Source organism: Aulostomus chinensis, chromosome 7 (assembly GCF_037954235.1).
Source record: "Aulostomus chinensis isolate RoL2024-O1b breed Wild chromosome 7, RoL_Achi_v1.0, whole genome shotgun sequence".
Taxonomy (NCBI): Eukaryota; Metazoa; Chordata; class Actinopteri; order Syngnathiformes; family Aulostomidae; genus Aulostomus; species Aulostomus chinensis.
In genome coordinates this window covers 10,622,395-10,648,857 of record NC_141326.1, presented here as the reverse complement: position 1 = coordinate 10,648,857, position 26,463 = coordinate 10,622,395, and the positions used below count along the sequence as shown (strand labels likewise).

General features: G+C 44.5%; 1 protein-coding gene across 4 annotated transcripts in view; it reads right to left on the bottom strand.

Annotated features, from left to right (window-relative positions):
- Positions 1–12,776, bottom strand: part of brsk2a (BR serine/threonine kinase 2a) — a 172,062-nt gene extending 159,286 nt beyond the window's left edge. For all 4 annotated transcript variants that reach the window (XM_086208363.1, XM_086208369.1, XM_086208366.1 and 1 more), the window contains exon 1: positions 12,448–12,776. In XM_086208363.1, the coding sequence (XP_086064489.1) occupies positions 12,448–12,541 (94 nt within the window). In that variant the 5' untranslated portion in view covers positions 12,542–12,776. The remainder of the gene's footprint in view (positions 1–12,447) is intronic.
- Positions 12,777–26,463: the final 13,687 nt, after the last annotated feature.

Below are 26,463 nucleotides of genomic sequence, written 5' to 3'. Positions count from 1 at the left end.
GTCGGCGGCGTGGGGGCGTAAATATATGATAGGAAAACAAAAAAATACTTTACTTGACAAATTGCTACCACAATGACCTCTCTGTGACGAAGTCAGATCCACACCTTGATTCTCTCCAGCGCCACGCTTTCATCCAGCTGATGGTGGCTGAAATACAAACATCAAATAACCTCCATCCAGACTGGCGACCTGTCCAGGGTGAACCCCGCCTCTCGCCCGTAGCCACTGGGACAGGCTCCAGCCCCCCCCCCCCCGCGACCCTTAATAGGAACAAGCAGAAGACGATGGATGGATGGATGGAATCTCCATCCAGCGTCTAATGTGCTCTGTTTTTGGGATGTGCTTTCACCAATCCTTACATCATGTATAGCGTTTGGTGCCAAAATCAATAATGACATTTTATATCTCATCTAACGTTCAATCTGGTAAATCTATAATATTACGGACATTAAAAACCTAAACTGGGATGACGGATGATAAAAATTCAAATTATGCATTGTGTGTCTGGATCTAAGTGGAGAGTTTTTAAACAAGCGTACCCCGGCCCAGTTACTTTTTATGCCTTCCCTCTGTGATTGAAGTAGGATGATACATTCTGCTCCATTCAGTCTTTACAAGCAATTACGTGCACGGGCCCATAAAGACAACACAGGATACGCTCCTTCCATTAGTCTCCCTTCACATCAAATTAGCCCATTTATACGGATACTCGCACATTGTTATGTGTGTGATTTGTTTTTGTTTTTAATGCTACAAGTGGTTTGTTTTTCTTCTCAGTAGGAAAGATGTGAATTGTAAGATATGGTGGTGGGGGGGAGGGGGGATGCGCAAGGCTGGTCATGGCTCCCTGTTATTAAAAAGCCCTGCAGATAAAGCCATAGCCACTCCAGTATATATTTATGAATGACTACTGCATGTCCGCTCGGGTGTCTGCGTGAGTGTTTGTGCATACAGTATGAGTCATGCCTTTGCGTGACTACTGACGGGCAGGTGTATATTGCAAAGGGTATATGTAAAGATTTAATTGAATTTCTTCTGCTATTGTGCTCCCGACGCTGTGGCTGATCCAGACTGAATTGCTTCCTGTGAGATCTAATCATCCTGCATGAAATGAGTGCTACCTGAGTAGAACAGCAATGTCAGGTCTCAAGGCTGCAGGGGAATGCACCATTAGACGCGAAGCGAGGAAACGAGGGAGCAAGAGGAGGGAAGGGTCAAGAGGAAGGGGGGGGCTGGGGTTGGTGAGACACAGAAATAAAGAGGGAGTCGTTTGCGGAGAGATGAGAAGGGAGGTCAGTCGCTATATCAGGCAAGGATTTCAATATTTTAAAGGCTTGCTTGAAAATAGTGAAAACCTCAGCAGTTATTTATGACTAAATTCCTTGATCATCAGCTGAATGAGTAAAGTGGGGCAGCGTCCTCAAGTCATCCACCAAAAATAAGGGCATCGCCTGAGTGATGTCTGAATGTGCCGATCTAAATGTTTCCAAAAAGGAACAATCGCATCAGTTTCTCCATAAAGCAAGACCATAAACCTGTGTGTTGTTATGTGCTATTGCTTCTTTTATGGGCAGGAGCACTCTGGTGTGCTATTGTGTTCGTTGTGTACGATGTGTTTGTTTTATAGTTCTATCTATTAGGGCTGGGTGATGTTGGAGAAAAAATGAATGTGATGATATTCAGAAGCCCTTTTTCCATTTATGAAGTATCTGCTAAGTGAGACTGAACAATTTGAGAAAATGTAATTGTGATTGTTTGGACCGATATGCAGTTGCGATATAATTCATAATTTTGGAAGGAATCATCTTTAGTCACATTTTCGTAGAAAAAAATGTTGAATTGAGAATTTAACGGAGATCTCCGGCATTTTCATGCCGGGACATTTCAGCAGTACTGCTGAACTTAACCTAGAATGGTATGTTGACACACATTTGACCTTTAACAAACATTGCAGTTTCTATAATTCAGATATTTCAAAAGGCCACACATTGATTTCGATAAAATTTTGATTAATTGCGCAGCACTACTCAATATTTTGAGCTTTAACATTTATGTTACTGTAGTCAGTTACACTCATGAGCCACACACAATGTAATTTCCCTCTCACTCTTGTTCAAGTGAGCAGAGGAAGCTTGAAAATGTAGCTAAATTTGATATAACCCCAGAGGAAGCCACTGTTTATTGGTGGAGACAGCATTACGCAAACAAAAATGAACAGTCCTACTAATTACAATGGCACACTCACTTGACTCATGCGGTTCAGATCTGAATATGTCGTCAGTTTCTCTAGAACTCACGGAGGCAAGTGTGTGTGTCCACAAACACGCAGACACAAACAAATGGACGACGGCTCACGTTCATACTCCCATTATACAAACCATAATGCGTCAAAACAAGGCTGACCGGACTAAATAATGACTACTGGAGTACAGGAACACTCAAGCAAATGTGTCATGGTGTTGCTATGGTGACTACTCACTTCAAAGCTGATACCAGTATGTGAAACCCTCGTATACTTTTTTTAGTTTGCAAAGTGCCACGTTGACAAGTAAAAGCTTGTGAGGTGAAACAGGGGACATGACTGAAGAATAAGGAACAACCTTCCTAAATATCCCCAAGGCATTGGGAAGTGTGTGTGTGTGTGTGTGTGTGTGTGTGTGTGTGTGTGTGTGTGTGTGTGTGTGTGTGTCCTCCTTGCTGTGGCTGCATTTCCTCCAGTGATGACGTCAGAGCTCTGCTGCAGTCAGAGCAAGCTGGGATTCCTCTAGAATCTCTTCACAACGCTGCAGCACCACACGTGTGTGTGTGTGTGTGTGTGTGTGTCTGTGTGTGTGGCTCTATTTATGTATTGTGTGGGCGCAACTATGCGCCTGTGTTGCTGTGTGTATGCTAGATTTGAATGATAATAGAAGCATTGACCCCGAGAGGTGCTGTGTGACTCTTTTTCTCTCCCCCCCTCCCACTCGGTCTCTCTTATGTTCACCAGTGTCCCATGAGTTACAGCTCTCAGACGCTGTTATACATCGACAGAAAAAAAGGGGCTTGCAGCGCACACTACAACATGTATACACTAACACACACACACGCACGTATACACACACACGCACACACGCACACACACACAGGAGCACAGCAACACACAGTGGCAACATCAGCAGCCACTTCAGAAATAAGCAGCTTTAAGCCACACAGCTAAAAAAAAAAAAGAAAAAAATGCCAACCATCTGGGATGAAGATGCAACGTTGCCCTGCTTCATCACTTTTTTCTCTTAATCACTCCATCAACTGTTCCATTAGTCAGGAGAAAATAAAAGAGAAGGAAATAATGTAACCAAAACAAAGGATATAATAAATTAGAGAGAAGAGCTCAAGTAAAATGACACAGCACTTACTGGGTTGTCAAAAGGTCATTCGCTTTATGGCTCAGTCCTTTACTGCCTCTGATCTCTGACCTTAAAATCGAATGAAATTTGGTTTAATGATGAACGGCTGTGTCCACCACAGTGTTTGTTTTTTTCCCCCCTGGCGTGTCTTTTTAATCATTTTAAGTGAGAGCACTGCACCTTTATTTTGTACGAACCCCAGCAACACCAGCAAGAGTCTCTTTTCTGCTTCAAAGCCCTGAGCATTTCAACTTTGGGTAAAACGTTAAACTCATTGCTGCCACTTTTTACCCAAACACCCAGTCACTGTCCAGCGCTGGATTTTGAGGGGCAGGACCAAAAACACAACAGCAGAAGAGCTTTTGAATCACACTATCGTACTCGTCAAAACATTTCATCTCTTACAAAATCTCAAGAACCCACACAAACTGAGGGTCCTGTTTTCTCTCCCTCTGCGCTCCAGGTTTTACCAAAAGATCAGAAGCGGTACTCTACCTCGTGTTACCCTTTTTACTTCTGCATGTATTCCATATCATCGTGACCAAGTGCCTCAACTGAATGAACAACGCACCTCCAAATTGCTCTCCGACCCTCCCAGCTGGGTGCTTTCAGTGAAGCGCCTGGTGTTTTCAACTGTACTGAGTTAATTTGTTATCAATAACCCTTTCCATGAGAAATGTGATCGTAACAGAGTATAGAAAGGATGTAGCACTTCAGTAAATACAATGGCTAATTCGTTACGACTACAGCATTCGGTTAAATTTACTCTGGCGCTGCTGTTGTTCTCCACTCTAGGAGGATATATTACAACACAAAGGAGACAAATACAGAGAGGTGAATGTTGGTTTGTTAGCTGTTGGCTATTAAAACCAGAGAGACCGTGCTTGTCATATTAAAAGATTCATGCTGAAATACTTCTGCAAAAAACAGTACAGCACTACAAGCCTGGAGAGTTGGAGGAAAGTAGACCATGCTGAAGCTGCAATTCAGGCCAAAGCATTAAAATACACACTCATACTGGACTCGGTGCCCTAAAAACAGCATCTCCCTGTGAGCTGATTTCATCCTAATGCATAGTCATGCCTGAGGATTTGCCCTGGCAGCAGGCTCAAAGAACTGACCCACTGGCTGATGAAGTGGCACCATGGAAAACAAACAGAGGAAACACTTTGTCTTGGCTGTCCCACTGATACGGTAACACCTGTGATCCAGGTGGTTTTATCTGTAAACTGGTAGCAACGATATGCAACATCATCAGAAAAGCAAGCTGCCATTCCTCTTTTACTGTGTGAATACCAGCCTCCTTGATGTTCTGAGCTGATATAAGTTCAATCAGGGTAGTGCGTATCTGTTTAGTTGGGCCAAGAGTCAGATGCAGGTGCCACAGAGACGAGCAGCCAGCGGGAGGTTGTTGGTTTTTGACCAGTCCTGCTGATCTAACCTAATCTCTGCGGCCGGGCTGCTTCACTGCACACGCCAAGCCACGGCTCAGGTGTTTTTCAGTTGACGTTGGGCTTCGTAGCCGCGAGAGCTGACACTGAATGCATCACAATTACCCTGCTTCTGCCATCTGGGATGCACTGCACGCAGTCAAATGAGCTCGCAATCTCATTCATGTAATTTTTCTTGGAAAACAGTCCAAGGGGAGATGCCAGCAGGTCTGCTGAAGCAAAAGCATGTAATCTAGAAGTCAGTTTAACACTGAAGATGCAAAAAAAAAATTTCAGTGACTGAAAAATATGCAGGCCCACAATTCTTTTTAGGGTAGGAAATCCCAAGTGAAAATGCTAAACATACAAAGTTTCGCTAAATAGTGAAAAGTTAGGACATTGGTTTGATGTGTGTATAAAAAGCATGCACACACATATGCTGTCACCTCCACAAAGGTGTGTGTTTGTCAGTTGGCAGGATTTCTCCAAATCTAAAGCAGAGATCTTGAGAATTTTTCAGTGAAAAGATAGTACAAGAACAAGGGATTCACTTTGTTTTATTATTTTATTTGAAGGAGTCAAATTGTAGATCCTGGGTCCTGAAGACTGTTGGAGGCTTTGGCAGGTTATAGTTGTTTGTAGCGATTTGTGGACATGTCAAAGATGAATTTCAATCAATTTCGTCCAGTCTCTGTGAAATGGTTTTCAACTTCCTCCTTCTCTTTAAACTTATGAATGGATTTTCATGATAAAATGTTCATATTCTGGATCCATGTAGACTCGCAAGCAGTTTATTCTCAGAGTGCTGAGTAGTTTAATTTGAATCTAAACACTTTGAATGGTGTTTCTCATAACTAAATAGTAAAGTAAACACATCGACCCATCTTAGAGGATATGACCCATCAAAACTGAAGTGACAAAGTAAGTAAGTAAGTAAGTATAGATAAAGTAATATTTTGGCCCTTCAGAAGCATGAAAAATTTGTTAAGAATAAGAATGTGAGTAAAAAAGAAAACACTTCCCATGAATGACAAACTGCTTGCTGTTAAACATGCTTATGTGAAGCGGATAAGAGTGGCCCGGTAGTTAGAAACTGTCCCAAAGTCAAGGTCAGTGGCCCACCCATCTATTTGTTAATGGATAAGGTAGGGCAGCACAGACAGCACTGGGGGATGAGAGCAGAGCTCCCCCCTGATCTGAGCACAGCCTGCCAAGGCAAGCTGAGCCGACAGCAACTAAAGCCGAGGCTCCCCACATGTGCTAATCTCCCAGATTTAAATGGGAACACAGCGCACAGCGCAGAGCAGAGAGCAGGGCAAGCCTGTCTGATCCATGACCGTATGTCTGAGCACACGCACAAGCACATGGACACGCACACACACATGTGCTGTACATGTGAAGCACATACACTATTCACATGCTCATTTCCACCGTCACATCAAGACAAGAGAGATAAAGAGAAATACACCCGGGCAGATAAACTTGCACGCATGGGAAGCTACAGAGGATTTCACAGCTCGACTGTTGTGATGCTGATTTCAGATTGCAGCCACTTACAGAGTTTGAGAGCAGGAGAGGCAGAGAGATGGGAGTGACAGAGAGAAAGAGAGGAGGTAAGTAGAGAGGGAAGGCATTCCCTTTCTTTCCTCGTGAAGGCAGACTGGGAACCAGCAAGAAGCAGGGAAACCATGACAACCAGACTCCCAACCTTGGCAGCCAAGCCAGCGTTCTTGCATTTAGAGCCAGACAGGCGGCTCGGCAAGGGTTAATCTGAGCTGTGAGAGAGAGAGAGAGAGAGAGAGAGAGAGAGAGAGAGAGAGAGAGAGAGAGAGAGAGAGAGAGAGAGAGAGAGAGAGACTGCATGCCTTAAATGTCCAATATTGACAAAGACCAAAAGACTGGGGCAGCTGACTTTGCATGCATCAAAACAGACCCTGGACAAAGATGTCTAGTCACAAAATACAGCACGTTTTATTAAGGCAACAGCATGAAGTTCTTTGGAAATGCAACAATTTGGAGCACCAGTGAAAAGAGAAATGGTGTGTTTCTGCTCACAGTCTCTCTGCTGCGCCATGAAATTGTAAATAGCATGAAGAAATAACACATTACACAAAACAGCAGCAGAGTGGGGCTGGACTGAGCAATGATCGACGGAAAGAGAGAGACTGACAGAGGAAAAGAGACTGGGTTTGTGGATGTGTGTTTCTTGGTAACTAAATAAAATTGACCATTGCAGCATGTCACCCTAACCCAATTCACCACACTATAACACAGCAAGGGAACACTGCCAGCATTTCACACACTCCAGCAATCCTTCACTTATTCTCTGGCCCAACATTGAAGGATTGAGGCCTTTTCTCCTCCGGAGGTCAGCAATTGAGAAATGAAAATCTGGGAGGAGGGGAGAGAAATGAAGAGAATGATCAATACTTTGCTTTAATTAATAACCTCCGCCACAGTCACAACATTCTAGAGCTCTTTATGTTCTTGCATTCAAGGTTTTTTTTCTCCTTGCTCCACCCTGCTCCCTACTCCCCTCCGGTTCTTCACCTCTTTCCTCATCATTAATCTCTGAAAATCGTTGGCTACATACATTCCTCCCAATCGATGCAATTCCACCAAGGTCTTGTCTGATTTACCACATGGCTGAATCCCTGTATGAATCTTGACTGGCCAGGGGAAGAGGACCAGAGAGGGAGAGAGATGAGAGGAGCACTAAATGACAGAGACCATCATCATTATGTAACCTCAGCTAAAGTCATAGACATGGAAAACACTACAGGGAAAGTTCCTGCTTGAGCTCCATAAGGAATACTTAGTGTGTACACTTAGCCTTACCAAGAAATGACCACACATTAGCGCAGTGGCAGATGTTTCATGGGCAGGGTCATAGCTTGTGTGATGTCACACAACACCAAAGCCACCCAATCACAACATGAGGTCATTACTCCCACAAGCTCCTGCTCTTTATCTTGGTGGCGATCTCTTACTTTGATCTCAGTCATTCTGTCTGTGATCTCTAAAGCCGTCTGTCATTTCAAAAGCTTTCAAGAATCTTGTTTGTCATTTCGGTCTGGCATCTGTCACTGGGACCCTAAACAATTAGACCCCAGACTTTCTGCACTTCCTCCGGGCACCAGCAACGCACACACCACATTAGAGATTGAGCATTTGAATGGTTGTTGAGAAAATCAAGTCACAGACATGCATAAATATACACACAGATTGCTTGCTATCGATAAAAGTACAAATGCACACTAGCTCAGTTGAAGCAGGCGCATGCACATCCCACCATTTAGGATCCATTTCAGGGCTGAGGGAGCAGGCTTTTGGCTTTTACCAGAGAGCCAAAACAGCTGGGACCATGTAGGCTTGGCTCCCTGCTCCACAGCTCAGATCCAGGGGCTTCCCAGCTGGGAGCAGCACAGCCACTGGGTCAAGGCTTGTCTGCCCTGAATCTCTGAACAGGCCCACTGAAACACGGGTCTGTCATCGCAGCCGTTCATTTATTCCCCTCATTCACCAATTTTAGGTCAAAGCTGGACACATTTTCTTCTTTACTGTGAACAAAGAGGGGGACAGACAATATGTTTGAATGGCATCTGGGCAACAGGTCACAGCACCTGCACCGCTCACAAACTACCCACAAAGGCTTTTAGCCTGTGCACATTTGCCAAGTGGTTTTTCCATTGACAACACTGAGTGAGCATTCCCTCCTCACTTGTCATCATCAGGCAGGCATACCATGGACTGTGAAACAGTATGGATCTCTTCGACCGGACAGGAACTCTTTGGGATTGATCTGAATCAGTTCACCAGCAATCAATCAACAACGAATTAACGGTTTTACATTACCATGCAGACTCCCAGGACGGTCCGGCTAATGTCTCCATGTACGTGCAAGTGTAAATAAATAAAAAGCTTTTCTTCCTCTGTCATAGACATAGCTACAAGCCACACAGCCACACACACACACACACACACACACACACACACACACACACACACACACACACACACACACCAAAAGCTTTAAACAGTTTGCCTGACATGGAGACAGCAAAAACTGCTGGATTCTGGGTTAAATGTGCTGTACTGTTCGTCTGCTCAAACCAGAGCAAGAACCCCTCAGCAGAAACAGAGAGAGGAACACAGAGGAAGAAAGAGCAAGAAAGAACATCACAGAGAGCTTTTGTCAGATGAACAGTCAATATGAAAGCCCCTGAGGCACAGATGATTTCACTCAAAACGTCAATCAAAGAATCAAGGGGCCTACACATCAACCTCCAACTCTCCGCCTGTCAATATCCAAATCTTGCAAAAACAAGGATTTACACTGGATTAAGAGGCAGTGTTTTCCTAACAATAGGCCTCTATGCCACTAATCAACATCCTTCAGGAACAAAGTAAAGGCAAAGCACGCGATGCACTGGCAAAATCACAAATCCACAATCCGCAGCTTTGTCAAACAAAGCTGGAATACAAGACTGCTGCTACTGTACTCCAAGCCCTACCGGGGGGTGAGGGGGTGGGGGAGTGTGTGACTGTGTGTGTTACCTCGGTTATTAACTTACCAAGGCTACATAAAGGCTTGTGAGGATATTAGCCCAGCTGACACACACACTGCATGCAGCTAATTCAGAGACTCTAATAGAAAAGGGGGCTGATTGGCAATTTCAGAGTAGGACAATGCAGAGTTATGACCCCCTGCTACGAGTCAAACACAGTTGTTGCTAGGGTTTCTCTCAAAGCAAAATTACAATCACTATCTTAATACTGAGATCATCTAACACTATTAGAAGGAGCTGGACATTTATTTGTTGACTCTTTCAGTCGTGCTACCAAACACAATCATTTTTATCTAGGTTTCAATGCTTTCATAATCATTGGAATCCACAAGTTCCGCCCCAACAGTAGTTTTGTTTACCAGAACAAGGTTGCAGGTATTAGCTTACCACTGGGAGATTGTTTCAGTCAGCACTGTCCAATATTGATGCTTTTTGTATGCTGCCCCTCTCAACATGATACAACTACAAACTCCAGACTAGCAAGCCAATAGCAAGCTACACACTGAAAATAGCAAGTTTTGATGAAGACTTCAATCATAACATTAGACGAAAGTTTCCCAGACCCCCGAATTTGGTTTGCAAGGGCATCCTGGGCTTAGCACCATCCACAATGATTATGGCTGGCTTACAAAAATACAAACAATGAAGGTTTTGTTTCTCTACGGTAGCAGAGTGATGATGCATTAAGACAGATGTGTCTCTTTCACCGGTTTCTCTGGCTATACACAGACTACTTCACCGACTATAACCTGGTCAGGTTGCACTACTCAAGCAGAACAACTGTCATTGGCTCAAAAATATGGCCTCCATGCTTCTCTGGCTTCAGCCCCAATCAGCAGCCAGCCAGTCAGACACAAACCTTATCTGCAGACCTCATCAGGCCCCCCTGCACACCTGACAAAGTCTGCAGAACACACAGAATTGGAGGCAAAGCAGCGAAGAGAGATATGGAGCAAAAGCTGAAAGAAATGAAAATACTTTTATCTGTTCTGACTAGAAAAAACAGTAAAAAGATGCCTCTGTGTTTGTTCACACATGCGTCTGGTGCTGCACAGTAGCAGAGTGGCTACCTCACTAAGCTGGAGTGGGCCTTCAGGCCACGTGAGTCTGTGAGTGAGAGCCGAGCGGACTTTGGCTGCATAGGGGATTAGATCAGGAAGCCAAACCAGAACCACTTTGGTGGCCGTGTGCGCATGTGTGTGTGGGTAAGGCCTAATCACTTAATGAACACAGCAGAACAGCACCACTCCTCTGAGTGGGACAGCCAGATCAACGAGGGGACGTCCGCTTTGTCCCCTCTAATAACTCAACCCAACTGTAGGAGACGTAGCCGCTGGAGGGTCCCTCCTGCCCATCATGGCCAAGTCTGACCCACTGGGCATCCACCGATGCGACCCTCTCCAGGCACAGGACAGATGTGATGGATTAAAGGTTAATATGGGAATGGAATATTATGCACCGTCATTTGTCAGAATACATCTGCTGTCGATCAGCAACATGCATGCCAGTAAAGGCATATTTGACACATGAAATATCATTAAAATTCCAGGCAAACAGATAATTTCCCAAAGAAAATAGCAGCATAGTGTACTGTAGCTTCGCCATGGAGACATGACATACAGGCCTCGTGAGACAACAAAAGCATCATTACCATAAACACATAATGAGGTAAGGATGATGTCAGCCACACGTGTCATTAAAGGTTTGTACCCAGCTCTATACCTCCATCGACAGCCTCAGACACTCCCCAGAGCCAACAGGACCCGGTGAGCGAGAGAGTGAGACATCCTCCAATTAACACCAATGATTACATGAGTGACAGGGGAGAGGTAGAAGACTTGTTGGGTTGTAGCCCTTCCACTGGTTTCCACTGAAGGATATAACAAATTAACTGCCAGTAGACATGACAGCATTAGATTGTGATCATTTAGATGGCATGTACTGTATTCGCTTGCACAGAGAGGGCAGCCAGTCTCTGAATGGGAAGGATCTGACCACCATCATATCTCAAGACAACACAGAAGAACACTCAAAAACATTTACACCCACATGGCAGCTCAGCAGGACCAGCTGGACCATGCAGGTAGGGGAAGTTACGCCCATGTTGTAGCCGTTTTAGACAACAGATGGGAGGAAAATCTCTCAGCAGAAATAGAAGATAGAGGAGGAAACTGCCGCTCTTTAAGGGTCAAAGCATGCTGCACTGCCTCTGCCTTCCTGGGGCTGGGTTGCCTCTCCTCACATGGCTCCCCTGCTACATGACCACAGAGCATTCACACTGTCCAGAAGGTTGAAATACTGGTGGAATATTGTGCAATAAATCCAATTAATGAACCATAATTATAAATATAAGCAACAGCGAACTGCAGTGTCATTGCAAGTGCATGTGCTCTGATGGAGGAAGACCCCCCAGCTCTTCATCCGTAGATCCACTAAGTGTGATGTGTCAAGGTGGGACCCTCAGCTCCACATCGGAGGGAACCCACGTATTGCAGCGACAGCCTATAGGAGAGACGCCTGCCAGCTTGCCTGCTTGCGGACTAAGAATAGATCAATGTATCAGGCAAATCGGGATTAACGGCGCTGTGCTCCAACCTGAACACACACACACACACACACACACACACACACACACACACACCAAAAAAACAAAAGAGTCGGAAAGAAAAAGTTCATTTTCATATGCCATCCCTCCAGTCACCAGTTTCCTACGCTGGTTCTGGATACACACGGTCCAACGCCAACGCGCAGCCAACAACCAAAGCACCTAAATCCCCGTCCCAGAGTGTGTGTGCGTGTGTGTGTGTGTGTGTGTGTGTGTGTGTGTGTGTGTGTGTGTGTGTGTGTGTGTGTGTGTGTGTGTGTGTGTGTGTGTGAACAATGAATATTTTAGATCACCGGCAAAATAACAACCCTGACCATTCGCCACCAGGCTGCCCATGTGTTTAAGCGCTTACTTGGAACCTGCAGACACCCATTGAGCTTAATGTCCACTCGCTGCGCAGCGCACCCAAAATAAATAGTGCAATTAAAGAGGATGCAGGGAGCAAAGATGTCCCAACTAACCTGTCTGTCCTTTCCCCAGCGTCTTCTCCAAACGGTAAGGTCCCACGTAACTGGCGTGCTGGGCACCGCTGTTGTCTTTACCGGACGAGGACATGACGGATGTAGGTGAAGATCAGTGACTTTGTGATGAAGCGCAGACAATTAAACACTCCTCGCTGGAGGTCCAAGCGTCTTTCTGTTAAAGTCCACAGCCTCTCAAGGTCTTCCCGTCGCTCCTCTCTGCCGCTCTCTGACTCTCTTTCCCGACCTCACTCGCTGTAAGAGGAGGGGAGACTCTCCCTTTCTCTCCTCTTTTCTCCTATCGCCGCAGACGAGCCGCAAGTGCCTTGAATATCATTGTAGGTGGAAGCTGCGCTGCCGCTGTGCGTCTGTGGGAGGTGCTGCGGAGTCGTCCGCCTTGATTGACAGCGGGTACAGCCAATCAGACTGGCTGTCGTCTTTTACGCTGCCGCCCAGCTTCTTGTTGCTGAAGCATCTTTGCTTTTTCTAGAAGAGTTGCGGGTTACGAACGCGAAGTTTATGGTCACATAAGATCAGTTTACTGTTCACTTGGATGTGTCAGCGCAATATGTTGATTTTAGAATCTAATTTCTATGACTTGTTAGAAAAAATGTTTGTTTTTCACAAAAATATGGACCTATTACTGGTTCCTTTTTCGATCAACGTGAAGTTTCTGAATCCATCAACTTTGAAATGTTAAATAAAATAACTTCATCAGTTGAACTGCCTGACAAAAAACATTTATGCTTGGTATTGTAACATCTATTTGTTTCAGTTTGAATGGGGTTTTGCCAGGTTGGACACAAATGATGTGTATGAACACAATCTCATTTCATTTCCTCTCATGAATTAAAAAAAAGTTTGTGGAATTTATTTTATTTTTCATGTTAAAAGGAATATTATGTCTATCTTTAGTTGTGCACAATCAGCAGAAATAATTTGGAGTTTGAGGCCTGCTTTTCAAAACTGGGGATTTAACCTCTAGGACAATAAAAACAAAATCTCCTGAGCTTAATTATTGAAGCTGGACCATCAAAGCACCATCTCTTACCTGAAAGTGTTTCATGAATATTTATACTGACTTTATTTACAGAGGCACTACTCTTGAAGAGTTTCTTGTCCCCTCCTTTTTTGTCTCCGTGTCCTCAGTGCTTTCCTTTTTTTACTGCTCTCCCTTGAACACACACACACACACACACACACACACACACACACACACACATACACAATCACACAGTGATTGTGCAGCAGGAGAGTGTGTTGGACTTCTAATTCATTTCACACCCCACTGGTCTGAGACCTGTGACTGTGGCACTGGCCTCTGTCTGTTCCTCACACCCTGAGGAGCACAGATGTCAGGGGACGCATGCAGAAGAAAGCACACAAACACACAATTTGACCTCTAAATATTCTTAAACAGAATACAAGGTGGATGCTGCTGCAATATTAAGCAGGAAGAATTGCTTCAAAAACCACATGTACTAGAACTGAAGACACTCTAGAGAGATTAACGCTCAGTTATTGTCAAAACACAGATTACACTGAAACAAATTTATTGCATGTCCCTGATTTTTTTTTTAATTGTGTAGTGCATTAATTTACCATGATCAGTTCCCAAAACACAATATTGTCAATCTCAAACAAGTGAAGAGGATAAACTCAAGTTAGGAAATTTTAAAATCTGTAGGTAGGTGAGAAAATATGAACACTGCAACCAATAAACCTGCAAAAAGAGAAAGGAAATGGTTTGTGACACTTGACAAGAACATTTCCTGCCTTCGTACTTTTCATTAATGAAGCTAACTTTCTAAACAACACATGCCCCAGTTTAGTGCCTTTGAGGTCTGTGTTGAGCATGTGTGTCTTTTCCCCTGATGCCCTTCATCACACCGGGAGCCAGGCTGTGTGTGTGTATGGGGGGGAGCCACAGTGTCACCCACGTGACTGCATGGTGCCAGGTGGACGGGGGCATGTGATGTCAGCGCAAGGTGCCAGGTGGGCACCATCTCAATAATGCATCATGCCCAGCTCTGGCACTGGCGGGTGCGCTACTTTGAAGTGCTGCAGAAACATCTGTAGCTTGAGTTTTTAATCACCTCGCCCGTACATCCCTGCTGCCTATCAATCCCTCTCCGCTCCTCTGCGGCCTACATCCCCCTCTCCCACTTCTCTGCAAAGAAATCAATGAGCAGTAGTTTTTGTGTGTGCATGCAGAAGTGTTTTTATGTTTACATAGCCACCAAGATGCAGAACTCAATCAACAGGATAAACACATTTTTTTCTGAAAGAGGAAAAGAGGGAGAGACAGCGAGAGAGAGAGAGAGAGAGAGAGAGAGAGAGAGAGAGAGAGTGGCAGAGGTTTAACAAAAAGTGGAACATATTTGATGTGTGGCAGGAGTCCAACAAAGACTGGATGCAAGCACGAGCCAAGACTACATAATATCTCCAAGTATATAATTCACGGCATCAGGCTCTGACTGAGTAAATGCATAACTTGATTCTAAATGCGTGTACACACAGTCACCCTCCCACACTCACGCACACACGCACACACACGCACACACACACACACACACACTCTGGTTTCTACCGAGGCAAACACATGAACCTTAGCCCTTCAGGTATGGACAAACTGGACCAGTTAGCTGGAAGCTGAATTGGCCAGCATGGTGTGTTTGATTAATTAGCATGTCATCCACATACAGGGGAGACTATTAGTGTTCATCTGCAAACATTTACCAACCTGGAGGGGGTAAGGGATGAATGAAAAAGTAATGAAGGTGAATTTGGACCTGGTCATATTTCACTTGTTTTCTCTTCTGAGCTTGGTAAGAAGAATGGGAGAAAAAGGGCAGTTAAAATTGAGGGAGGAGAAATAAGAGAATCTATTCATATTTTAGGTGATGGTTGATATCTTGCTGACACAAAAGATTGTGGGTGTGTATGTCACACAGCAAAATCTCTGCTGGCTCTAATTTCCATCTATTCAGGTCTAGCTACATGTGTGTTGTATGTTTTTAGAGCTGAAAGGGTGTATATCCTCAGAGCTATTCATATAGAAATGGTCTATTGTTAACCGAGAAGGCAACCAGATCAGACATGTTGCTTTGAGAGTAACACAAGAGGGATGTTACATGTGCAGGTGTCATGTGATATTCACACGCGCACGAGGATACAAGCTCATAGATGCAGGAGATCACTTATGCACATCTCAGAATCATGAAGTCTTTGGAGAGCAAAGCCCGAGCCACTTGAATGGGATCACAATCACGTGCACACACACAAACACACACACAAACACACACACACAAATATAATGAGAGCGTTAAGCTTCATCTGTGGTTGGCTCATTTGAAATGTCACCACGGTGTGCTTGTTGAAGACTGACATGAACATAAGAGAGGCTATGAAACTGGCTCGCACACATACTGTACACACACACACACACACACACACACACACACACACACACACACATAAGCACACAGCTGCGGCTCCACTGCCGCCTTCTGGTCAGAAAAATGCACATTCCTTCACTCTGTCCTACAACATCGCTCTCAATCATGCCCTAAAAATTGGATATACAAACACATTTTTGATCGTCCATGGCGTATTTTAATCCGTCAACGAACAGAAACTCCTAAGAATTTCACACATTTCACCTCCCAATACTGACATCATGAAATCCCATCCACATTCCTCTGACCCACTTTGCTTCTGTTTCTTCTCTGTGGTGCTGGTAGTCTCTGCTCACACTGAAACATGCTGCCTCGGACCTCAGAATTCAATGTTTTATTCTGAGTCATGATTTTGAAAAGAAAAAGCGGTACAGGACATCAAAGATCCATATCAACATTTCTTTTTTCTGCATTGACAAAGAGGTAGACAGCTTAACCAAACAAACACACACACACAAAGCCAACATCTCCTATCTAAACATAGGTTTTTGACATGGCAAAGCAAATCATTGCAGTATAAGGAGCAAACGGTTAGTAATCGTGTCAAGGGGTTCGGCTGTGGTGTTGGATAATTAGATTGGCTCTGAGCGCGCCTCACTAATCACAGGGACATTTAATAGCAATGTGGTGTGAAGGACTTAAACAACTACATGTTGCTTTAATAAATTCTCTCATTCATCATTCAATCCCTGATTTCCCTCTGCCTCATTATCAGCGGGAGTTTGGAGAGGCACCAAACATAAGTTATAGATTGTTTATTTAAGAAAAAAAAAAGATTAGCAGCATCTTTGGGTGTGATAAGTCTTGTTTACTCACCCGAATGACCTTCTTCTAGTCCCTGTTATCAGACTTGGAACTGCTTTATTTTGCTAAATATACATTTAGACAGTATTTGTCATGGTGATAACTGAGGCTAACCCTCTCCACTAAGGGAACTGGAAAGAAGCAAAATAAATCACTCTTGTTTAAAACAGAAAATTTAGAATCTAAGTTAATCAGGCTTAAAGTAAAAAGAATTTGGTTTTATGGTAGAAAAAAATGGTGAAGTTCAATAGAGCGCTGGTGTATAATTTTAGGCCAACCAGGGAATTAGCATCACCCTGGGTTCCCTTGACCTAGATCCAATAGGGTTTTTACTTTGGATTTTTGATTATTGCAGAAAGTCAGCTATGAGACTTGCACATTTCACTAATGAAAACCACCTCCATGATCTTTAGATACACAACTTCATCACCACAAATTCGCACTGGAGCCTATCCAAGCAGCTTTCGGGTGAGAGGCAGGGTTCACCCAGGACGGGTCACCAGTCCATCACAGGGCCAACACATAGAGACAGACAACCATTCACACTCACAGTCACACCTACGGTGTGTGTGTGTGTGTGTGTGTGAGTGTGTGTGTGTGTGTGTGTGTGTGTGTGTGTGCGTGAGTAAAAGGTTGTCATTACGTCACCTGCACACTGGTGGGCATAGGAGGTAATTGGCATCAGAGGTGAGGTGAGGGAGACACAGATGATCATTGGGGGGGGGGATTAGGATCTGGGAAGCCACATAGTTTTCAACCATGCATGGAGTGTGTGTGGGTCGGCATGTGGCAAAATGGTTGCATCTTTTATCACCAGTAGCCTAACGTGGTGCTTTCTGATGATGTACGAACTCGTTTTTAACTTTTAATTCAGCGTCCAGTCTTTGTAGGTGTTTTTAAGGCTTGTATGAGTAAAATAAAGTGTTGAATGCAGATCCCTGTCAGACCACTTTTTGGAACCACCACGAGTTGGAAATGTCTTCAAATCCCCTCAAAATGACATTTTTTGGTTGTTAGATTGCCATATCAGTATCAATCAGCCTCACCCCCTCTTGATGTCTTTGGACTGTGGGAGGAAGCTGGAGTACCAGAGAGAACCCACACAGGAACAGGGAGAACATGCAGACTCACACAGAAAGATACCATGCCTGAGCCTGGGCTCGACGCCGGAGCCTTCTTGCTGTGAGGCCACAGTGCTGACCACTGCACCACCGTGCCATCAACCAATAATGAGGGAACCAGACATTCAACAATGTTAACTTACCTCCAGGTTTTAGGAATCATTCCTGGCCCAAATATTATTATATGATTAAATATTAGGGTTGCACGGTGGTGCAGTGGTCAGCACTGTGGCCTCACAGCAAGAAGGTTCGAGTCCCGGCTCCAGCACGGGATCTTTCTGTGTGAGTCTCCATGTTCTCCCTGTTCCTGTGTGGGTTCTCGCTGGTACTCCAGCTTCCTCCCACAGTCCAAAGACATCAAGAGGGGACGAGGCTGATTGATACTCTAAATTGACTGTAGGTGTGACTGTGAGAGTGAATGGTTGTCTGTCTCTATGTGTTGGTCCTGTGATGGACTGGTGACCTGTCCAGGGTGAACCCCGCCTCTCACTCTAAGGCTGCTGGGATAGGCTCCAGCCCCCCGCGACCCTTACTAGTAAGGAATAAGCGGAAGATGACGATGGATGGATTAAATATTACTATTAACAGTCATACATTGTGCAGACTATCTTACAGGCCCATTCCAGCCTTAATGTCATGCACAACACCCATAGTCAGCTGGGCTGTGAGCCTGTAACTGTACACATAACGTTGTCCAGTCGGTTTGTACAGTCAGAATCATGTCTATTTGCCAAAACCAGTTTAGTTGCTATTAAGAGGAGTTGCTGTTTGAGCAGGCAGTAGAAATGACCTTTATCTCATTCTAGGTCACACACTGGCTGAGTACCTTTAAAAAATGACTCACACACATTCTAATGCAAGTCGTCCACTCTGGCCAATCAGAAATATGTTTCTGGCAATGTCACTGAGTCTGGCTTTTAAAACCCAGCTCTGTGTGTACACTACATGATCCAAGTCAAACCAGTAGCTGTTTAACATTTCTTGCACTCTCATGCTCCGTGAATACCCAGAGGTATGTTAATGAGTCAGGGGGCATCTCTGATAAGACACATTACCATGTTGCTGTTGTGCCCTAGGCATACACACTTATTTATGTAGCACTGGTAAAACACACACATTTACAGAGTGCAAGTAGTCTGACTTGATATTCATTTAATCATTTGAGAGCCTTTTATTAACGTGTTTATTCATTATCAGCTGAATATATGATATTGATTTTGCATAAATAGTGTAAGCTAAAGAATAATCAGCGTTGTATTTCCTCTCCAAGGAGCATGCGTGGATATGCATATGCATGTTTTGTGTTACTAATGTCCTCCTGAGCAATGACATAATGGCCAAGGTCTCATCAACTAAGTGATTAGCAGGAAGAAAGCTCATATCACCCCCCATTAATGGTTCTATGGCTGTCAGTGGTGTTAATAACCTGCAGGTCAGACTGCTAAGTTCGAATGGTTCTCAAGCCTGCAGAAAGCAGTAAAACCCCATTAATCATCAGATAAACACCAGTGCCCTCTTATCAAATGATTGATGGCTTCTGTGCGTCTACCGTTGTTCTTTTGAAACTGAGCAACTGGGGAGAGTCAGACAGCAGAGCAACCTTTGGACAGAGAAAATCTTTTTTATCAATTCTTCACAAGTTATAAAATCTCATGGCAGTCCACGCAGGTGAAATTATCAGACTGCAAAGCCACACCACATTCACCAACGTCTTTAGCATTACCCATCAGTTCGAGCAGCAGCGTTATATCCGTCACAAGGGTCATTATCGTAATAGTTTAACATCGCCTTCTCAGAAAGAGCCTCGAGTACCCAACAGTCCAAGAACCAACGGGCTCACCTCCTCAGGTAATGAGCTACACACCCTCTGCTTCTGATAATAACAATGTGGACTGTGACATTTCGAGCAACAGCAGTTCGGACTGCATGACACAGTCTTGTTTTAACAGCAGCCTCAAAGTCACACTGCAGTCGTTTTGTCTTTGTCTCGGAGGGAGGGATGGAGGGAGGCTGAGGAGGAGAGTGGAGGTAAGGCACAGAAGGAGAGACTGATGGAAAATAGGACGGAGGCGACAGACGTGGGCGATGCAGGGGTGGCTCGGGCTATAGGGAGCAAGTGACAGCGGCAGATGCATTACCAGCGACGTCTCCATCCCTGCTGATGCTGGACTCTCTCCCTCTCTCCCACACACACACACACACACACACACACACACACACATGCACATGCTACCTGCATTGATTGAAGACAGCAGTTTGGCCCCTAACCAGGCACAGGGGGTAATGACTGCCACCTTTTTTTCATCATCAGCCCCCTGCTTTAATCAACACACACATACACGTTGCACAGATACACGTCTATATCTGGTATTCTCTCTCTGTTTTTCCTTCGCTTTCTGAAATGTTGTGCTGGCGGGGGGGGGGGGGGGGGGGGGTTGTGTGAGGTTCCTCCGGAGAGCAATGAAAGCTGATTGGAGTTACAACAGTTGGTCAGGCCTCCCCACCCTGGCATCTGCTGGATTACAGTCAGCCAACCTGTCATCTGTGAAATGAAAGCTAGTATGGGAGGACAGGGGAAAGGCCACACGAAGGGGCAGATAGACAAGAGGCACAGAGACAGATCAAGAAGGTTATGGTGTGAATTAATTAGAATTTAAAAGAAAGACTCAGTTTGCTTAGTTGAAGAAAAAATAAGCAAAGGAAGACTCTGGGATTAACAGCAAAGCCAACACTGGGTGAGGGGTCAGAGAGAGGAAGGTACGGACACACCTGACCTTTAGATGAATCATTTCATCTCTCTGTCCTCATGTATTACCGCTTCAGAGCCATGGGGGTGAGGTGCAATCCCTTTGACCCCCTCCACCCCCTTTCCCTTCACCACTTTAACTCATCCCTCTCTCTCCGTCACCCACTACTGAACCCACCCACTGCCTCCACCTGCTATTTCCCCCCCAGGGAATCATTTTCACTCCAACAACTTCAAATAACCGTACTCCTTCATGCACGCAAGCATGCACAGACACACACTCTCATGCTGGCACACCTCCCCCTCCCACATCAGTCCTGGGTGTTAAGGTCACAGGGAGACAGAGGGGTTTCTCTGATGACATGTAAAGGAATGTAAAGCCACCTGCAACCTATGCCAGACTGCTGTCCTTTAAAAATAACAATTAATTCTCTGACAAAAATAACAGATGGGCCCATCCCACTACAGGAAATGTGTTTCATTTCATGCTTGAAGAAATGTGAAATGTCTGTTTCATTTTATGCTCAAAGATTAAATTTTAGAGGTCATCCACCTGAAGGTTAAATGTTCTATGGTAAAAAAAAATCCTGTACACGTATACACACACACACACACACACACACACACACACACACACACTGTTCAGGTGTTTCTCCAGAGTTACAAAACTCCCTTTTTGTCACTGAAATAATGAAAGACTTATTTAAAACCTGCTGTGCTGTGCTGGATTCTTGAAAAGAGCCAAATGAAATAACTATAATTAGAGGTCCGCTTTCAGATGTGAGTCAGATCATTGTTTTTGGAGCCAGTTGGGGGGACTAATCTGATGCATCCATACGCACAGTTTAGCAAATTAAATCGGCTTTATACCAATCAAAGATTGCTGGACCTCCCAGTCTCACAACAGATTCCAGCATCTCTGATCTGCCTTTAAAATGATACTCCTCATTGTGTTTCTAAGCACACATGCAGGTGTGTATCTGCATGCATGTGAATCTGTGTGCAAAAGCAGTGGGGAGCCGGGTGTAAACCCACACAGCTGCTCTTGAAATCAGACTTGGCTGGCGTGCGACTGCCTGCAGGCAGGAAGCTCATATCTACCCTTGCACTCGTTTTCATCATCATTTAACTGCTCTATAACAATGCCAGACTGCTGTTTAGTCAGTTAAGTCCAAAACAAACAAGTGCCAACATTGTAAATGAAGTGTTTTAATATGCGGTAATGATGGGAGAAGGGATGTCTTCAATCATAATAGTATACTCAGAGAGTAATGATACACCATATTGACTGGAAAACATTTCATTATTCAGCTGGTTTACTGCATTTGTGCTTATATTTTCAATCCTGATGTTGAATCTTCCCAGATGAGGACGCAGCCTGCCTGATCATGGCTTCAATTAGCACCTGATAAGAACCAGGGGACTGAGGCTTTATTTTACATCTGATCAGAATGAAGGGATTGAAACTGCAGGTAAAAACTATATACACTCAATTTAAAATACTTGTACAAAACACGCAAATATATGCACGGTCACACACGCTTTAATCCCGCATTAAAACACACCCAATCACTTTACACCCGCCACATGCCTTCCTGCACTCAGTAGAGCTCTCCCTGGGCTTATCAGTGTGTAATTGCTGCTGATTGGTGTATTATTGCTCTGGTTAATCTGCCTGTGGGTGGCTAATAAAGGAGCTCCATCAGGGATGTTATCAATCGTAAGCAGAGGGGATGCTTGGAGTGAGCCTGGAACACACCTTATTAAGTCTAGATAGAGAGAGTCGGACTGATTGTTGAATCCAAACATTAAAACATCTTTTTTTCAAGGTGGAAGCTGAGTTGCAAGATAATCTGTCTTGCAATTTGGCGGAGAACAGCAACAAAGTCTGTCTTGGATTTGAAGTGACAAATAAGAAGACTGTGAGGGTAAGATGCAGGGATGGACTTCCCCCAGAAACACAGACAACAGCACCATGATCTGAGCTGCCACATAATGGGTCATTGTTAGAACACTCCAGTGTACAAGTAAGCATTTACACTGAATGAAAAGTTAACCCTGCAGAGAATGAATGGACCCCCAAATAGCTGCCAGAGCTGGAGACTTGAACATTTGAGGTCTGAAAGTCATCAGAGCCAAGGAAGTCATGCATTCGTTAGGCCTCATTCATGAAATCTTCTTATGCACAATTGTGCTCATGATAGGACTTTTTAAACTATCAATTTAATCTCACAGGCAACAAGTAAAGTCTGATGGCCATTTGTAACATTCCTTGCTCCTGACATCTATTTTGTACCCCTTGGAACTGCCGATCATTCAGGCTTGCGAAGACTTAAATGCTATGAGCCCCAAAGTGTTTGTGAACATTTAATGAATGAAACAAGATTTTATATCTGGTGAGATCTCAGTATCTTGTTCTGTGAAAATGTTTTGCATGAAAATACCTAGTGTGACTTTGGAAGGAGGAATTTCTCTGCTGGCTGCTGAAAGGAGGGGTAAGCATCATCCAAACCCCCCCCCCCCCCCCCAAAAAAAATGTATTCTAACTGTACCCAGAGCTCTCTTGCAGCATAGCTTAGAAGCCCCGTCCTGCACAGAGGGGGAGCAATATGGAGAGGAAAACACATGTGTTTACTTAAAAAATCTCAACAAGGTGTTTTTTTTTTGCTTGTAATGAGTAAAATAACCTCCCAAGGAGTGAACACGTGTGTTATATTGAAAACAAGGTTTCATCCATCCATCCATTTTTCTACCACTTATCCTGTTAAGGGTCATGGGGGGGCTGGAGCCTATCAAAGCTGCCTTGGGTGAGAGGCGGGGTTCACCCTAGACAGGTCACCAGTCCATTACAGGGCCAGCACATAGAGACAGACAATCATTCACACTAACAGTCACACCTACGGTCAATTTAGAGTACCAATCAGCCTCGTCCTCTCTTGATGTCTTTGGACTGTGGGAGGAAGCTGGAGTACCAGAGAGAACCCACACAGGAACAGGGAGAACATGGAGACTCCACACAGAAAGATCCCGTGCTGGAGCTGGGACTTGAACCCAGAACCTTCTTGCTGGGAGGTGACAGTGCTGACCACTGCACCACCCCAAAGGTTTCATATCTAATATAATGACTTTTTCCTGGAAATGACACAAATACAACTGGGATCCAGCCACATTCAGTGTAGTGCAGCTGGCTGTTTGGACGTGCAGCAGAAAAAAAAAGAAGAAAAAAAAAAAAACAGTGGCTGATACCATCTCACCATCTATTTTAGGTTTTTGCAAGGATGCTTTTTACTGCTCGTGCTTTCTAAAATTACTTCATCTATTTTGTGAAAAAAACAAACAAAAACAAAGTTTGGAATACAATTATTAAAAGGCAAATTCGGACACACATGGTTACAGTTAAGGACAGCTGAAGCACTTTTATGAGGGATTTTTTTAGAAGACTCTTTCCACTCATGGATGGAGACTGGAAAGGGAACCTTGGTCTTCCCGCTTTAACACCCCTCAGAATAGTCCTTATTCTCTGCAGGGAACAGGGATTGAACACTAGTTTCCCGAAGCCAAGTGCAGTGTCATGCCTACCGTTCATTTCCTCAACCTGCCTCATCATGGACTTCCTGGCTTCAGATGTGAATTCTTAGATTCTTGTGTTCATAGTTACTACAAACCTTGGATTGCAATGGTCACTTAAATGCCAAAATCCAGTCAAAACAATCTGGTTGTCTGGCTTGGGAGGACACTCCCTTGATTGAGGTACGTTTTAATTCAGAGAACCTTGTTACGTCTGTAACCGGCACACCGAATTATTGAGAAACATTTTATCACATTGGAAAACATCGATAGAGCTTGTGCATGCAGGCCAGTTTGCATGAAGACACTCTAAGATGTCATATGAGACGGACTGAAAATAAGAGAAGTTCATCCATATAGAACAACCCTTTTTGATCAGCATAGGTGACCATGTTAATGAAGCCTGGAAGGAGGGTTGAAGGGTTTGGTGTTTGTGATTTAGGCTGCGCCCGTCTTAGCCGAGCAACATCAGTGAATTGGATGTTGATGAGGGAGCTGTGAAATTGATCCGGGGCTCCAAAGGTTCCTTTTTCTGATGTATGTGGCCTTGTTCTTTGGCCTCGGTCTTATCTCTAAGCAGAGGCTAGAGGAGCAAGCTGTGCTGGGGTGATTAGATCCCTCTCCATTACATGCCAGCCTGACACAGGTAGAATATCGCCCGCAGCACACACACCTCGGTCCCAATGCCCTGTGCAATAACAGCATGTTGGAAAGTGACCCTGTGGTGTGTCGGGGAGTCGGAGCGGAGCTAACATGACAAACTGGTGTTTCTCGGTTCCACCGGGGGCTGGCAGTGATTGAATCGGCACTCACTCCAGACAATTGAAAGAAGTACTAGAAGATGAAGACAAAGTCATAGAGTTGTAGGGATAAGAGTGTGGGGACACTACTTTGTACTTAGTTGAAGGCAAACATACTGCGAATGGGACATCATCGGTCTCCAGCAGTCTTTAAAACTCTCATAGTTGCACACAGGAGCAGCAGAACACGCTAGAGAAGTATTAATTACTTTACGAAGTTGTGGACCATGTGATGGACCAGCATAATTGTGGACCATGTGATGGACCAGCATAATTGTGGACCATGTGATGGACCAGTTATCAGTTCTAGGCCAGAGAGGGCTCTGTTTATTACAACAGAGTGGCTCAATCCCATGGTAATAAATAAACTAAATCAATTTGTTGACATGCAGCGAGCAAGGTTTGCAAGACAGAAAGGTTTTAGTTTGCAGTAAACTGTGGGGTGAGTTCTCCTCTGCTGAGAACTGACAGCTGCTTTCATCTGCTAGTATTTCATGAAACTCAAGAACAAACTGCCCTGTGAGTTCAATTCCTGGCCAGGTGGGAATGTTATCAGTCCAGACAGGGGCCTCAAGGTTGTTCTATTGCCTGTATGACAGCACCACCTGCTGGTGAGATGCTGATATTGAGTTATCTGGACATGGACAATAAAAAAGAACACAAGAACCAACAAATCAGCGATAGAGATAGAGCGAGAGAGACTGAAAAAAGAGAAATGAAGATAACAAGAAAGGGACAGGAGGGGAAAGAGTGAAAGAGCTAAGAGAAAGGCAGAAGGACTTCTTAACTAGTTACCAATTATGTCCATTCCCATTCATCCATTTTCTTCTGCTTATTCCTGTTAAGGGTCGCGGGGGGCTGGAGCCTATCCCAGCAGCTACGGGCAAGAGGCAGGGTTCACCCTGGACAGGTCACCAGTCCATCACAGGACCAACACATAGAGACAGACAACCATTCACACTCACAGTCACACCTACAGTCAATTTAGAGTATCAATCAGCCTCGTCCTCTCTTGATGTCTTTGGACTGTGGGAGGAAGCTGGAGAACCAGAGAGAACCCACACAGGAACAGGGAGAACATGCAGACTCACACAGGAAGATCCAGTACTCAAACCCAGAACCCGGAACCTTCTTGCTGTGAGGCCACAGTGCTAACCACTGCACCACCGTGCAGCCACCAATTATGTCACCTTAAGCAATCAATTTCAGCACAATATGGGCATTAATGTGCTAGCAACTACAAAACAGCCCCAAAGGAAGCCCTTCTCTTTACTTAGACATTCATTTTAATCAAATGCAAATTATCTCTCCCCAACAACCTTAATTCCTTCTTCTTCAGACCAACAACTCCACCCAGTTAGCGAACATTACAAACCTGGTGACCCTCCATCACTTTCCTCACCATGGACGTGGTGAGGGCCCTTTAGAGGTCTAAGGCCAACGTCACACACGGTGCCGATAACTTAATTGGCTGGGTCCACAGACACAGGATGAATGGCAACTGCAACCATTTTTCCACC